The sequence below is a fragment of the Equus caballus genome, chromosome 15 (genome assembly GCF_041296265.1).
Source record: "Equus caballus isolate H_3958 breed thoroughbred chromosome 15, TB-T2T, whole genome shotgun sequence".
Taxonomy (NCBI): Eukaryota; Metazoa; Chordata; class Mammalia; order Perissodactyla; family Equidae; genus Equus; species Equus caballus.
This window is the reverse complement of record NC_091698.1, coordinates 49712205-49729223: the sequence shown is the minus strand read 5'-3', so window position 1 is coordinate 49729223 and position 17019 is coordinate 49712205. Positions and strand designations below refer to the sequence as shown.

The 17019-nt window shown below is 39.7% G+C and overlaps 2 protein-coding genes across 4 annotated transcripts in view; one reads left to right on the top strand and one right to left on the bottom strand.

Annotated features, from left to right (window-relative positions):
• Window positions 1-79: 79 nt before the first annotated feature.
• PNO1 (partner of NOB1 homolog) lies at window positions 80-9551 on the top strand. Its single transcript, XM_001492348.7, has 7 exons — window positions 80-522; window positions 761-910; window positions 3158-3241; window positions 3403-3463; window positions 3684-3801; window positions 8154-8224; window positions 8920-9551. The coding sequence occupies exons 1-7, from the start codon at window positions 316-318 to the stop codon at window positions 8985-8987; spliced, it is 759 nt and encodes a 252-aa protein (XP_001492398.2). The 5' UTR covers window positions 80-315; the 3' UTR covers window positions 8988-9551.
• A 3389-nt stretch (window positions 9552-12940) lies between these two features.
• The window catches only part of PPP3R1 (protein phosphatase 3 regulatory subunit B, alpha), a 66959-nt gene continuing 62880 nt past the window's right edge, over window positions 12941-17019 (bottom strand). For 2 of the 3 annotated variants that reach the window (XM_023618419.2, XM_023618420.2), the window contains exon 6: window positions 13308-15568. In XM_023618419.2, the coding sequence (XP_023474187.1) occupies window positions 15521-15568 (48 nt within the window). In that variant the 3' untranslated portion in view covers window positions 13308-15520. Of the gene's footprint in view, window positions 15569-17019 lie in introns of all 3 variants that reach the window. The other variant, NM_001309345.1, reaches the window with a different exon arrangement.

Below are 17019 nucleotides of genomic sequence, written 5' to 3'. Positions count from 1 at the left end.
GCGCAAACTTGTTTATCGCCTTTACTTACTGCCTTTCGCACATATACAGATTAGAGGTCATAAAATGCTTTGGCTGTGAATAGCGGGGCAAGAGGGAGACTTGAAGAGTCAGGCATATTTTAGGACAGCCCTATTTGCTTTCCAACAAACACGCACAAAATCGTGCTTCAGGTCCCCTGCGTGGGACTTCTTAGGAAAGGAGGCGGAGCCCCGGGGCCCATTGGCGAGCGCTGGAGCCTGTGCGCTGCGCATGCGCGGTGCAGCAGCGCACGTGTTCGAGCCGGAAGAGCCTGGTGGAACTGGAGATTCCTGGGGATGGCAACCGAGATGGAGGCACAGAGCGTGGGGGCCGAGGACGGCTTCACCCAGGTCACCCGCAAGGGTGGCCGGCGGGCGAAGAAACGGCAGGCTGAGCAGCTGTCCCCGGCGGGGGAGGGCGAGGACGCGGGTCGCATGGACACGGAAGAGGCCCGACCCGCGAAGAGGCCCGTCTTCCCGCCCCTCTCCGGGGATGCGTTCCTGGTACTGGCGGGACTCTGGGACAGGAACCGGGCAGGGGCCCGAGGCGGGTCGAGCTGGTGGCCTCTGGGTGATGTTGAAGCTACGGGGGCTCTTCTGGCGTGAAGTTCTAGTAGAGAAGTAACTCTGCTGAAGTTTAATTCGTTCAGTTAAAGGAGGTTTTTTGTGGATCAGCTGTCACTTTACAACTCTACACCAATTCCTCCAGACGTCTCCTGAGTTTTGTGTTCTTTTATTGTAGGGTGGGAAAGAAGAAACAAGGAAAATCTCAGTCCCAGCTAACAGATACACGCCATTGAAAGAAAACTGGTTGAAGATATTTACTCCTATTGTGGAACATTTGGGACTTCAGATACGCTTTAACTTGAAATCGAGGAATGTAGAAATCAGGGTAAGGAGAATGTCAGCCATTTCCAGATATACTAGGGTTTCTCCTGCAGGAATGAAAATGCCTGAATAGACTTTCCTTAATGGGACTTATTTAGTTAAATGTTTTTCTGATTTAGTGAATTTGAACTTCTCAAATGCCTTCAAAGTCGGCATTTAACACAAATATTAGTTGAGTTCATAAGTTGGTTCTGAGATCATATCAAAGTACTGGCTGTGCCTGTGCATCTTTTTATAATGATGTTCTGTGTTGAATTGAGAAGAGGTCGAGTAAAGATGATGTCGTTAACAGAAATATGTAAATAACAAACCGAAGTACTTGCTGCAGTACAGGTCCTATGTATTTTAAGGGTATTCTTTTGGGTAAAAAATGTATTATTTTGAGAATAAGTTTTATATCTATATCTACACACACACACACACATACATATTCATTCCATGGTGTCAGTCCGGGAGGTAGACGATTAAAATTAATTGACTTTGGGCTTCTTTTTTCTGGGTGCCAATTTTGTATCAGAATCAATGACCAAAATTAATCATGTCTTCCTTTTTGAGGATTGTTATGCTGTCATTGGGACTGATGTACACTCGTCTCTGTTGAGGGACTAAAATAACAGAGTAACCCAGAGAGGCTCTTCTCTAAATAGCTGGTAGAGTGTAAAGTAGAACTTGATAGGAGAACTCCTCTCTCTTCCCATTGCCACTTTCATTCAGGTTTTATGGTTTCCTGCCAAAACTTGTTTCTTTATAGGTTTTTCTTGCTTCATTGCTTTAAATCTCCTTTCCCCACTCCACCCTCCCTGCCAGGGCCTGATTAATTTTCCCATAACACGCTGCTTTTGTTATGATATCCTGGTATCGGCAGTGTCTCTGAAGGGTAAAAGTTAAGTTGGGGACTGAACCTGCCTTTTAAGTAGGAGTCTCAGTCCTAAGTTCGTCTCACCATCTTCTTTGAATATTTTTATCTTCACACAGGTGGCTTTGCTGTCTGAAGAAGGCCCTCTCCTCCCTACCCACTTTCTCTTCCTACCTCAGTTCCAGTCATCTTTGAGGGTCTAGCTCACATTCTTTGTCTTTTATGATCGGTCCCCTCTTCAGTCATGTCTTCAGTGCCTGGACTTTTATTGTGCTTAGCTGTCTCATGTATTGCAGCATTATCAATGTGGATTCCACTAACGTTTGTTGCTACTGCTCTATGCCAGACACACCGTGGGGCTTTGGCATGCGCTACATCATTTTGGTCTTTAGGACAGCCCTATGAGGTAGATGACATACATACGCCCAGCTTATAGATGTGAGGAAACCGAGGGGTGAAGGAGTGTCTTGGCCAAAGTCATCAAGCTAGTAAGTGAATCTTGATGCTAGTAGGGACCTCTCAGGGTCTCCTGCTCTGACCTCCTTGTTTTACAGGTGAGAAAACTTAAGATCTAGGGTATCTATGGGACTTGCCCAAGGTCACATATAGGATTAGGCCTGGGTGCTAGTTTTAAATGTGCCATTACACAACCCCGTGTGGTTTTAAATTTGCCAAATATGTGGTCTCTTCAACTAGATTGTGAGAGTGGAAGAGTGGAAATAACAGTTTTGGAATCAGACCTGTATTCGAATCTTACTTTTTCACTTTTTAGTACTTTAGTTTCCCCTTTGTATTACTTAATATTCAGAGTTGTCGTGAAGATTAGAGCTGCAGTGTGCAAAGCACCTTGGGAGTGCCTGTCTTTTATAGTGAGTGGTGGGCATTTTAGGAATAGCGGCTATTTCTGTGATTCGTGAATAAACTCCTTGAGGGCAGGATCCGTCCTTAACCCATTCTAGGTGGTCAGTCCTGGAGCGGTTGCTTTGGGAAACATCAGCTTATCAATGATGATTGAAGTCAGGAGGTAGAGCGGGACTCCTAGGAGACTGACTGCACTGAAGGGGAGGAGGACCAGCTTGGGCATTGACGGGATGAACCAGCCTGGGCCCCTTCGGAGTGTGAGCCGTTGAGCTGTGCCAGAGGGATCTTGCTGATAATCCCCGAGCCAGATCAGGCGTGGAGTGCAGTCGGTCATTTGATGGTCTTTGGGTGGAACTGCCCAGCTCTGGAGCTGGGAATGTTTTATTTTGCAAAGTAAACACAGTACTTACATCACTAAAAACTGGGTCGCAGAGAATATGTTGGGGAAAGGTGATGGTGAAGGCAATTAAGAAAATGGGAAATATTATCTTTTTCATCCCCAGCTATAATTTGTGCTGCTTTTTTCTTTAACAGACATGTAAAGAAACCAAGGATGTTAGTGCTCTGACAAAAGCAGCTGATTTTGTGAAAGCCTTTATTCTCGGGTTTCAGGTAGAGGTGAGTGATTTCATGACGTCTGAAATGGGGGCTTGAAAAATACTCAGTATGAATGTTTCAATGGATTTGAGTTGGGTTTTTTTTTTTTTGAGTTTTCTGGTTCTTTAATTTGTGAATTTTAGCTTAACACTCATTCTCAGGTGTTTGTTTTTATATTTTAGGACGCACTTGCCCTCATTAGGTTGGATGACCTCTTCCTAGAGTCTTTTGAAATTACAGATGGTGAGCGTATGGTGTTCTTTCTTATGAAATACTGTAGTTTTGTACTGTGTGACTCTCAGCTTTCTCATAACATCAATTGAACTGTATTATTAGCAGCATTTTTTAAAATATCTATTTTGTGTATTTTAGTAAGGAAATTTAATGATTAAACTTTATGTGGAAGTGGGTGGTGCACTGGAAGGAACTGCTTACCTCTCGACATCTTGCTTTTCTTATTTAGTTAAGCCCTTAAAGGGAGACCACCTGTCAAGGGCAATAGGAAGAATCGCTGGCAAAGGAGGAAAAACCAAATTCACCATAGAGAATGTGACACGCACACGGATAGTTTTGGCTGATGTGTAAGTATGTGATCTTGAGAAAATTACTGTCATCATTTATATTTGATCTTCTGCTGGTTTCAAAAAGTCATAAAGATTGTATTTTATGCATAATGTCATCGCTAAATCTTTGTCAGTGTGTGGTTCTGGATGAATGGATACCTACTTTGAAAGTAGATTAAGTTAGTTGAGAAACTCGTAGAAATTATAGCTTTTTTCTCCATTAGCAATGAAGGAAATGTTTAGAATCCCTATTAAAAGAAATTACATGACATGTGAAGATTTAAATAGTATCTGAGGAATCTATTAAATCAGAGAGGAGAGAGCAGGGAGTAGGTGTTTTAAATGCCATTGTGAAACTTTCCTTTTAAAAAAAATATATATATATACATAAATATTCATTTATTTATAAAAGCCTTTCATAAAAGGAAGATGATTATTGCATGTTGGGTGAGAGCAGTTCTATGCGAACATAAATAAGATGATACAGGCTTATAAAAAGGATGTAGGAAGTCAAGCTGGGATTACCCCTGTCTGAGGTTGGAGCTGCTCCGTTGCCAGGTTGGGGTTCCTGGCAGATGGCTCAGAGATTATGTAATGCCGTGAAGTTGGGAAATGAAGTGGTTGACTGAGAGGAGAAGGGATCTGCCTGCTACTAAACCCAGAAATAATTTTATTTAAAATCATATTATCTTTGCTCTAAACTGCAGGGCTCACCATTATTTAGAATTTAAATTGTAGACTATTTTTTATACTCTAAAGATAACCATAATACTACGTTGGTAGCCCTCTTTCCCTGAAGACAGGCGTCTTCTAATTCTGATCTTTTATTATGAATCGAGCCCAGAGCTGGGAATATGGAGTCATGGGAAAAGCTTTTTTGAATTAGAAATTTTTGTATACCACGTTTAAAAAATATCACATATAGCCCTAAAAACTTTTGTGAATTTAGAAATCTAAAAATGTAACTGATTTGCTCATCAAATTTTGGGCAGTCTGTCATATACATTTATAAATATATTTATAAGTGTTAACTTAAAATTTACTAGTGGAACTACTTTTTTTCAACTGTATTGCAGTGTGATTTACATACAGTAAAATCCACCCGTGTTAAGTACACCGTCCAGCGAGGTTTTGCCAGATGTTCTCTAGTCCTCTCATCCTACCGCACTCACACAGCTCCATCGCTCCAGGAGTTCCTTGTACATCTTTGCAGCCCCATCCAGTTCCCGGGCAGTCACTGATCCACTTTCTGTCACTGTGGTTTTGCCTTTTGTAGAAATTCATATAAATGGAAATACACAGTATGCTGTCTTTGGTGTATGGCTTCCTTTAATTAGCATGTTGTTTCGAGCTTCTCCATTTTGTTGGGTGTCTCAGTAATTCCTTCTTACTGCCAAGTCCTCGTCCATTGTATGGCCATGCTGCGCTTGTTTATCCATTTACAGTGGATGGACATTTGCGTTGTTTTCAGTTTGGGGCTATTATGAATAATGTTGCTATTGAATTACTTTTTATATCTTTTGTACAAACTGAATTAGACACTACTCGAAAGTAAAGTACTATCTACTTGTTTTTGCTATAAATAGGCTAATTGGAAATCCACATGTGCAACAATTTATGATATAGCCATAAGATGGACTATTATGTACCTGTAAATGTTATTTTTAATGAGTTGCTAATAACTTGGCAAAATGCAATATAATGTGAGCAAGACATAAAACTAAAAACTGTGTTCCACATATATTCAGTATATCAGACAGGAAATATTGCCCCTGTGTCCTGAGACGTATATTCTCTTGCAACTACTGCCCCATTATTTGGGTTGTTCTGTGTAGGAAGACTACTCACGCTTTATATATTCTTGCTATTTCTATTTCCTCATCTTTCATGCTCTATTTTAAAGAATTTTATTTTTATCAAAGTTAGACATTCACATACTTTAAAAAGCCAAAAATTACTACTGCCTACCTAAATTTCCCCCTCCTCAGAGGAATCAATTTCCACTCTTTTGGCTAATTTTTAAAAATCATTCATCTCCATATTTCCAAATATCTTGTTTATATACCAGCTTGTGGATTTTTGTTTCGGATTCACTGTTGGCTTTCTACCATGAAAGATGAAGATTTAGCTTGCTTTCACCCCTCCCCCACCTCCAGCCCACACTCCTCCTTTCTGGAAATCCAGTTTACTGGGTCCTCCCCCTCCTCCCCATACATTGTGGGTTTTAATAGACCAGTGTTCAGTATTACCCAAGTACAGAACTGCTGCTCAGCATAGTTAAGAGCTGAGCCAGTTGATAAATGGTGATTATTTATCTGTTCTTTGCAACTTTGTTTTCCTTTGAACAAATAATTCTTAGCTGTCTGTGTGCTTTCTGAATTTTCAGTGTACTGATTCAACAAAAATCTGTATGTTGTCTCTTTCCCCTCTTGGTGTATCCAGATGTGTCCCCCCCGGACTTATTTATTCTACAGCAGGAAGTTTGTACCTTTTGACTTGCCCCATTTCACTCACCCGCTTGACTACTTGTTTTGGTGCTGTACACAGTCCAGGAGCTAGCTGAGCAGAGGAAGTACATTTTTTGAGACCTTCTGGTTCTGAAGATGTCTTCCAGCCTGGCCAAGTATACAGTTCTGTTACAAATCATTTTCATTCAGAATTTTGAAGGCATTGCTACATTACCTTCTGGCTTTCAGTGTTGCTACTGAGAAGTCCAAAGCCATTTTGATTCCTGATTCTTTTAGCTCCTTCCTGGCAGTTATACTATGGTCTTCATCCCGTGTTCTGAAGTTTCACAGGGATGTGCGTTGGTGTGGGTCTATTTTTATTCATCTTACTGGGTCCTTTTAAACTAGAAGCTCCGTTTTCTACTGTTCTTAGAAATTTTCTTGAATTACTTCTTTGATTTTCCTTCTCTTTTCCCATCCTATTTGGAATCCTTTCTCTAAGTACCTTCTAATCCTGCTATTTAGTTTTCCTAACATGCTGTCCTTGGTTCGTGGGTGCATGAAGGGAGCTTTTCTCGTCTGGCTGGTTTTGTTCTGTTTTTGTTGTTTTTATTCTCCTCTCCCTGCAGTCTCTGTTTCTGGGATGCTTTCTTCACTTTGCCGGTTGTGGCCTTCACTCTCTGGCAGTAGAGGCTTCCTCACATTCTGGTGATCTTCAGCGTATGCCATACGTGAGAGTGGGACGGTAACGAGCAGTAGAAGCCCTGACCTCAGGGTGCATGGTGAGGGCATTGACTGTAGGCTTCACTCGGGGGGGGGACTGGCCAGGCTATTTCTTTGGGGAAGCCCTGATTTCAGTTTCTTTAGTCTTTCTTATTGAGCAGGTCAGGTTCCCCAGATAAGTATTCTCCAGTCTCTTTGCTGCCAGATGTTTGGAGCCCAGTTATGGAAGGCAGCTGGAGGTCTCAACATTCAGGGTGCAAATGTTTGCTTGACGTTCCCCCTCTTGTTAGCATGGGACTCCTCCTTCAGCCGTGCCTGATACCCCAGGACCAGACACCATGATTTTCGCCTTCTCCAGTAAGCAGCGCCCTCACAGTTTTGCAGAGTTACAGAGGGGTGGCTGCCTGTTTGCACAGGGTGGGGAAGAAAATCTGGGGATCATCTTGAACAGACTTTAACTGATTCTCTTGTTTTTAGCCTCACTTTTACCCGTTTCAGAAATATCTGAGCCTATGGCAGGGAGAGGGTTCTGCTTGATGTTCCCACTGCCGATTCAGTGTCAGTTTACTGACATTTTGGAAGATGAGTTTGAAAAGGCAAAATGCTCTATTGTCAATCTCATTTGAGTCATTCAGCAAGGAATATTAAAAGGGTCTAGAGGATCCTCAGTGAGTACAGAAGAGATTTAGTTAAACTGCGGAAAGCTTTGCAGTTGAAATCCAAAGACGTTTTAATTAAGTACAGTATTTCTTGCATTTCTGGGTACTCAATCATCCTAGCTCGGCCAGGGTGTAATCTTGGACAGGTTTCTTGATTTCTTTTAAACTTCTTTCCTCATCTGTAAATGGGAATAGCATCTACCTAATAAAGCTCACGTGAGAATTAAATGAGAAGATGTATATGAAGCCCTGGCACGGAGGGAACATCACTGCATGGCAGCCATTATTAACCAAGAATCTTAACTTAGTTTTTAAAAAAATTTTTTTGTTTATGTCATTTGTTAATTTTGGGGGGATATAATTCACACACCATAAAATTTCCCCTTTCAAAGTCGTTTTTAGTATATTTACCAAGTTGTGCAACCATTCCCACCACCTGCATTTGGGAATCCGTATCTATCCTGATTTTCCAGAGGTTCTGGATTACAGGATTTAGTTAAATGCTTTTTGTTGTTAACTTCTCTCACTTTTTCTCTTGCAGGAAAGTTCACATCCTTGGCTCTTTCCAAAACATCAAGATGGCAAGAACTGCCATTTGTAACCTCATCCTGGGTAACAGCAGTTTCTTTCTTTGGTGTTTTCTCTGGAAAGAAAAGAATAGGAATCTAGGAACTCAGACTAGATTTGCACATGCGTTTAGGATAAGGGTCATGTTGAAGATGGCAGGTAGAAACTCAAGGGTTCACAAATGTGGGCCTAGAAAAAAAAGTAGGAATATTTTTGCTAGGATTCCATCTGTCTGCCTGCTAGAGAAGAGCAAGGGTTTATTGGGTTCTATTGCTTAAATCTTTGTGGCTTTCCCCTGATAAGGTGCACAGAAAAGCCATTCCAGAGTAGCAGGCAACACCATGTTTTAGGTTCAACAAGAAGGAAGCTGCTATCAGCACCGGTCAACTTAATCCAGTTAGTCCCATTTTCAAACTGTGTGGCAAAGTCAGTAACTTCCGATAAGAGAGACAGGATTGTAGCAGCCTGCTCAGAAAACACTTGAGATTCTCCCTCAGTGCCCACGTCTGACTGACTAGCTTCTTTTTGAAATATTTTGACAACTCAGTGCCTTTGGTTCTTAGGATTTCCAATGTTTTCTGAAGAATATTTGGGTATGGATTCCTTTATGGTTCTTTCATTGATTTAAGATCCAATGGAAAAAATGTCTCTGTTCTTTTTAGAGTTGTAGACTGTTTTCTATGTAGCCTCCATATATGTGAGTATATTCATATAGGTAAACATTTTTCTTTCCTCTACAGGAAATCCTCCATCAAAGGTTTATGGCAATATTCGAGCCGTGGCTAGCAGAGCAGCAGATCGATTCTGATTTCAAATCAGACTTTTTTTATCTTGTCTTTGGACTCTAGAGAAAAAGACCTTCCCCTCTACAAGTGGTCACAAGAAACCACGTGAAGAATTTCTCAGTCACTTTAAGCCTTGGTCCCATCTTCCATTCTCAGCCAGAAGCATAAAGGAAAAGTTTGATGGTATTCACACTCAACAGTTCTGAGGATAATTTAAATGTCGAAATTTACTACCATTATTATACTTACATAGTAATTATAATTTATCATTTTTTAATTTTAAATCACGTGCAGATTTTCAGTTTATAATTCTCTCATTCGGAGGGAAACTTCTTGTTTAAACAGTTCTGTATGAATTTATAAGTTTTTTATTTATAAATTTATAACTCTATACACATTTTTTCTTTAAATTGTAATTGAAGAATTCTCTTAGAAAGCCTCTCTGCATCATGACCCTTAAACTGAGTGGCCTGTGACTATTTCAGAGTCAGGTCAGAGCAGCAGTTTACTGTACTGTGGGAACCAAGAAAGGCTAACCTTGCACCTGTTTGCAGTTTGTAAAGTTAAAATTAAAGACCTACATCACACGGCGGATGTGAGGAGAGAGTTTTATTTTTCAAATAAGTATTTAATGAAAGTAGTCAGACATTACCAATGTTGGGTATATTTCCTCTAAGTTGTAAAATATGGTGAAAGAATGATTTTACAACCCTAAGAAAACTACTGTGTTCTGCAGATGTAATAGATTGTGTTAACTAGTGTCTGCCTATTTAAATATTATCTGATTGATTTTACACATTTTTTAAATGAAAGGAACTCCCTTATTAAACATGATTGTGATACTTTCTTTTGTACATCTCTCAAACTCTTGATCAAAACTTTTTAACTTTAATGATGGGAGCATTAGAAAGTTCATGTAAGAACAGGGAAAACTATTATTAGCTTCTGCTTCCTATCAGTTACATTGCCACTGTCCCAAACTAGTTTGTATATTGCGTGGGATTACATATACTTACATATTGTGGTGGGAATCCAATGGGAAATTGCTGGAAATGTCTCAGCAATCGTTTTTTTTATCCTTTGGCCACACAGCAACATGGAGTATGTGAGTGACTATCAAATCTCTTTACTCACATCTTTCTGAAGAGGAGGAATTTGTTAGGATTTTCTTGCTCTGGAGTCTGCACAGGCTTCAGAGGTACTTGCCCACCCTCTTGCTTTGCCCAGGAAGTTATATTCAAAAGTGTGACCACTGGGGGTGTACTTTTCTGGGGAATGAGTCTACAATTTTAATCAGGTTATCAAAGTACTTGCACTGGAATGAACCACTGCTAGGTAACCATTAATCTTTTGGGTTTTTAAGGAAGGAGCATAATTTTGATGGGGAAAACGGGGAAAACGGGTTTTCTATGGAAAGTGCAGTAATGTTTGGTATGGTTTGAACTGACTTCCTTTTGAAGATTTCTTAGGTAGTCAGAACTGTCAGTAATACAAGAGAGGAAATATATTTCTCTGGTAGTTGCTGAAATTTGGTTTAGCGACTTGAGTTTTGGGCCCCTCCCTGGTCAGGCATCTCTCCCCTCCCCTGGGAGAGTATCACTACTTGCGCTTTGAAAGTGAGACACAATGTTAGAGGAAACCAAAGTAATTCTTGGAATGGGAATGATGGAGGAGGAGTTGAGGTAATACATCTATTTCACAATGGTAGTTAATCTTAACACCTGGATCAAATCACTTCTTGAAAGCCTTCTCTAAGGCCTGGACACTAAATTAATACCTCAACCTCAGCCATGCTTATCCATGTTTCTATGGCCATTGTCTTGCTATACTGTGGTTATTATAGTGTCTGCCTCCCACAGTAAAGCCTCTGATCTTTGGGTACTCACTACCTAGTACAATTTCTGACGTGTAACAGTGTATGTATTTACTGATCCATCGACTGGGGGATGAGCCTGAGAGACAAGCACTTTTTGGATACTCAATGGCTGATAAAGGAGACCACCTTGGTAGTTTCCTCCTAGACATTCCAGAAGATTTGGGCTCCAACTCTAATGCTACCTAGAACTAGGATGGCACAGAAGAAAGCTCATGCTCATTGAGCATCTGGGAAAGAGACCTAGTTTTCCTGCTCCCAAAGCCATGTTAAGATTGGGACATCATGCTTAAGGTTAGATTACTGAAAGTATACAGTGACAGTGTACATAACCATCCTACAACTTGCAAAATGCTTGTATTGTACAAATGTTTGTTACTTGGTCAAAGAAACTAGTAAATCTTGAGATTTGAGAGAGCAAAGACTTGCTAACTTGATCTGGTTAGCAGATCGATTTCTAATGCCCAAGGGAATTAAAAGGTTGAAGTAGCAATGGACTTTGGCTTAAATGTTTGCTAATGCAGGGAGAGATTTCTGACCATGTGGGAATTTTTGAAGAATAAGCATTAATAATTCAAGACATATATGACCTTGAACGCCATTTCTTTCTTTGTGGGCAAGTGCTGGAAACTATCCAGAAAGACTGAGGTTCTTTTTCTTACAATCTTTTTCTCCTCTTTTAAATTGTGGTTATATAATTTATCATTTTCACCATTTTGGAGTACACAGTTAAGTGGCATTAAGTACATTCCCATTGTTACATAACAACACCATCCATCTCCAGAACTTTATCTTTCCTAGTTGGAACTGTACCCATTAAACACTAACTCCCTATTTCCCCCTCCCGGCCCTTAGCAACCTCCATTCTACTTTGTCTCTATGAATTTGACAACTCCAGGAACTCATATAAGTAGAATGATACAATATTGTCCTTTTCTAACTGGCTTACTTTACTCAGCAAAGTATCTTCAAGGTTCATGCATGTTGTAGCATGTGTCAGAATTTCCTTCCTTTTGTGGATGAGTAATATTCCATTGTAACACCACATTTTGACTATTCATCTGTCACAGACACTTAGATTGCTTCTACCTTTTGGCTATTGTGAATAATGCTGCTATGAACATGAGTGTACAAATATCTATTTGAGTTCCTGCTTTCACTTCTCTTGGGTACATACCCAGAAGTGGAATTGCTGGATCACGATAATTCAGTTTAATTTTTTTGAGGAATCACTATGCCATTTTCCACAGTGAGTACACCATTTGACATTCCCACTAGCAATGCACTAGGGTTCCAATTTCTCCACATCCTCGCCAAGACCTTTTTTTGGTAACAGCCATGCTAATAAGTATGAAATGCTATCTGGTGGCTTTGATTTGCATTTCCATAATGACTAGTACTGTTGAGCAACTTTTCATGTGCTATCGGCCATTTCACATGCTGTTTGGAGAAATGTCTATTCAAGTCCTTTGCCCATTTTTAATCAGGTTTTTTTTTTTGTTGATTGTAGTTATATATTCTGGATAGAACTCTTATCAGATACATGATTTACAAATGTTATCTTCCATTCTGTGGGTTGCCTTTTCTCTCTACTGAGTCATCTTTTCTGCTCTTGAGAGCATTACAACTAGGTAAAGAAAGGGAGACCTGGAGCTTAAAGGGATCTGTTGGTTTAGGCTTAACGAATGTCCACTCCTAGGATAGTCCAAGGAGCCAGAGTCCAGTGGATGGTATCTTATAACCAGTGCATACCTGACAATATGAGTGTTCTGGGTACCAAACGCCCCTAACAGCCCATAACTTATCTGGGCCATGTATGTCATTTACCTGCCACAAGTATGTCAAGTGCTTCTTATTACAGTGCTAGGCATATGTAGTAGGAACTCTACAAAGTTGAATGAAAGTCAAGTGGTTGAATGTCTAAAAAAAATACTTTTACCTTTTATGAAGAGTGACAAAGTACTGAATAGAATTTATTATAGAATCACCACCTGTATAGACAGGGTGTCTCCTATTACCTAATTCATTTATTGAGCAAACAGAGTTAGGCAGAATAATGGAAAACTGAGGATATCGGTGACCAAGGGACAGAAATCATTGCCCTTGTGGAGCTTTTTCATTCATTTTATTTCAATAACTGGGGAACCAAATAATATAAAATACATACATTATGTCAAAAGAGGTTAAATGCTCTGGAAGAAGAGAAGAGAGTCGGGTAAAGGAGACCCAGTGTATTCGTATGTTTAAACAGGGTGGCCAGGCGAGTTCCTGTTGGGCTAGGACAGACCTGAACAAAGACTTGGAGGCATTAGCTGGGGGACATCTGGCGCGGGAAGAGAGAGTGCAAAGGCCTGGAGCAGCAGCCAGCCACAGGCTCCAGGAACCACAGGGAGGCCAAGGGGGCTGGAAGCGGAGGGGTGAGTGGTAAAGGAATGAGATAGGGCTTTGCAGGTCGTTGTAATGACTCGTGTTTTTACCCAGTGATAAAGCAGATTTATTTTTACTTATGGCTTATAATCAAACATCAATTTATAAGAGTTTTTTAAAACATCCAAAAGAATGAAAATATCTAATGGCTGTGAAAGCCCAAAGACCGCTGTGAATACAGTCAAGCAAGTTTCAAATATTTTATTTTCTTATTCATACAGTATGAAGTTTTCTAAAGATCCCACAACATGATGTTTCATGCAGAAGAAAAACTAAACATTCAACATAAACCACCCCCTCCCCCACCCACACACTAAAAAAAAAAAAGGAAAAGGAAAAAACCCTCATTCCCCAGTAAGGAAATAATGTTTGCACTATTTTTCTGTAACGCCAGCCAAGATATGCACAAGCAAGAGAAATAGAAAGCATTTGCTAAAATATTCGTAACAAATACTTATGTACAAAAATTCACAAAAGACTAGTTCCCCCTTGAAGCGGAGCACATGGCAGTTGACACTGGAGCAGATCAAACCACTGGCTGGGATTATAAGCCACGTACTGATCCAGAGGAAGAAAGTTACATGTAGTGGAGATTTTCAGTTTGAACATTAACATTTCCAAAGTTTGGCAACATTATCTTTTTAAATTATGCAAATTATGTAAACAAGAGGTACATTTTAAATCGATCTACATGCAAACTCCACGTCATGCAAGGACACCAAGCACCGGGACTTTTCTCTCACAGACAGAGCCCATGATGTGCAGCACTTAGTTGAAGGAACAGCGATGGAGGCAGGTGCGCCCAATTCCAGACTCATTCACCTGGATTCCACCTGCCCTTCCCACTCATGATTATAAAACCAGTTTTCGTAGAAAAACTATATAGGGAAAGACTACTGTCCTAGAAAGCTAACCAAAATGTCTTCTTCCAGCCAACAGTACCTTTGCAGAGAAGGGAAGGGATAACAGCAAGTGGTGGAACATGATACACTACTTTTATATCACACAAATTTATTAAGTTGTCATCCATTACAAATATGGGCAAATCAAGGAAGAAAACCATCATGCACTCTCTATGCCTTGTGGTAAAGAAATTTAAGATAAAATTTTGCTCTTCTGTGGCATATACAGATTAGTGAGATTTCTCCCATTTAAATCACAAATATATGTGGGTGTTCAGATACATGCACATTAAATATCACCAGTTTTTTAGATTAGCTGCAAGTCTTTTGAAACACAGAAGGGAAATTTATGATTTAAACATAAGTTTAATGACAAATTATTTACCCATGTAATAAGACAAACGGATATCCTAAGCAGTTACATGATTACTTCAGGTACTCTTCATTAAGTAATGTCTAAGATAAATCATGATTGCTTTATATAGCTTCTGGCCTTTATGTATAAAATCACAACTGATAACTTACATTTATTCAGGGACATTTAATAAATGTAATGGCTCCTAGTTACCAAGTAACAATGAAGCAGCCATAAGCTTTGTGCAGTTACGATACGAACACGAGAATGAGCTCTTGGCAGTAGCACTGAACTATACTTTCTCCTCAAGCAGAGATGTAGTGAGAGCTGCTCAGCAATGAGACGCAGTCCCTGGAAATATATTGATAGGTATAAATAAAGCTACAAACTCCTTTGTTACAAAAATGTAATTAAGGGAAATAATAGGACATTAACAAATGCTTTGTCGATCTCTCAAAGGAGAAAGCACAGGAAAAGGAAAATAGCTGGCCTAATACCCGGCTCAAATCGTACAATCTTCTATCTATATATAAAACTGTGTGAAATAAAAGTAAGGATGCTTTATGTTCTGCTTGGCACTTTTGTACTCTATCATTTTGTTTCTGAATCAAGTATATTAAATTAAAGCCAACCTACTACACATACAGAAAGCTACATATATCTATATATAAATATTTACATATGTATATATAGATACTTTCTTGTTATAAAAGATGAAGAAAAATAAATTAAAAAGCCAACCCCTTCCCTTTCTTCACCACATTGATATGCTCTTTTCCTGCTGCTGTCCTTCAGACTTTAAAGTGCTACACCGAGTTATTGAGAGAATCAGAGTTCAATAACACTTAGTTGGCTTCATGAGGCTCGTGTTGGAAAATGTGGCTTCACAGAGAAAAATACTTCCATTTAAATACACAGAGAGCATTGCTGGACGTCTTGAGCAGATCTTCAGAGATGGAGAAGAAAGCAAAAGTGTTGGGTGGTACTCTTTAAAAAGAGTCACACATCTACCACCATCTTTTTGTGGATATCTAGGCCACCTACAACCTGCAAGAGACCGGAACAAATCAAGCTTAACCAAGTTCGAGAAACTCCTTTTTACTAGTCTAACTGCACTATCAAAACCACAATTTAAAAAACAAACTATTTTAACCATTTTCAGAAGCTGTTTTTTTTTTAAAGTTGTGTTGCCTCTGGTTAGAATTTTCACTGCTTCTTTCTCCCAGGATAACAGGCATTTTTTTGTGTTCTAGCACAAGGGTTGGTAAACTTATTCTGTAAAGGGCCAAACAGTCAATATTTTAGGCTTTGCAGGCCACATATAATTTCTCTTGCATTTTCTTCTTCCACTTTTTTTTAACACTGAAAATGTAAAAAACTGTTCTTAGCTCAAAGACATACAAACAGGCCGTGGGCAGGATCTGGCCCCCTCTGTGGTTTGCCAACCCCTACTTTAGTAGTTTAATATTAAATGATAACTAGATGTTGCCATAAAAATCGTCCTCAAAAACCAAATATCCGCTTCACTGTCAGTCTATTCTAGAAGGTATTAAAAAGTACCAAACAAATAAAATTTTCGGCACATTATTTTCCTGGAGTCGAACACATGTAGAGTTGTTACAGACATCTCAGTGAACTGACATGGTAATTTAAAAGTGTAATTATCTGTATTATTATTTGAGGGATAAATTTTACTAAGTATAACCTACATAGAGAAAGTGCCCATGTCCTAAGTGTTCAGAGCCTGGTGAATTTTGAGTGAATACCCAAGCAACCAGCACCCAGACCATCAGCAGGCCTCTTCCGCCCGCCTCCAGCGCCAGCCATCCTCCTCCTCCGGCCCCACCACACACAGAGAGGTAACCACTACCGTGCCTTTAACATCATAGATTAGTTCAGTTTGTTTTTATACATTTTATAAATAAAACCTTTTGTGTCTGGCTTGTTTCACTCAATACTGTCTGTGAGATTAATCCATGTTGTTTGGTATAGGTGCATCTGCATTATTTTTTAATTTAGACTTTTTTTTTATTATTTGAAACATAAAGCTTCACCAGCCAATTAGTTCTACAACTTCTGCCACAGAAACAGCACTACGCTACCCTGTCTCATTCTCTATTTCCTTTCACCTAGAGGCCATCACTTACAACTTTCAGCTGATTGTCGGTATTTACCTACAGGTCTCCAAGCAACATTCCTACACCGCCTTTTCTTGGATTTAAAGTCGAGAGCAGTACCCACTGACTTGACACCACGGACCTGAAGATTCAGCTCTTTCACATACACCTCTCCCAACTATCAGCAGCCCCATGTACTTCCACTGCCACCCTTTCCAAGTTTCCAAGTTATTTTGATTAGACAAAAATTCAGCTATTTAACTATGACTTATATAAAATACTACTTACAGCAGCACAGAATCACATACTATGATTATTTTTTCTTTCCTGCACATTTGTTTTGCCAGTTAATAATTATCTGATTTTTTCCTTTGCTGGGTG

Bases quoted from the DNA above. Each gene is read 5' to 3' on its own strand.
- PNO1 (XM_001492348.7), top strand. From the start codon at position 316: ATGGCAACCGAGATGGAGGCACAGAGCGTGGGGGCCGAGGACGGCTTC. The intron at 523-760 runs GTACTGGCGGGA...CTTTTATTGTAG, and splicing joins TCTCCGGGGATGCGTTCCTG to GGTGGGAAAGAAGAAACAAG. The intron at 911-3,157 runs GTAAGGAGAATG...TTTCTTTAACAG, and splicing joins CGAGGAATGTAGAAATCAGG to ACATGTAAAGAAACCAAGGA.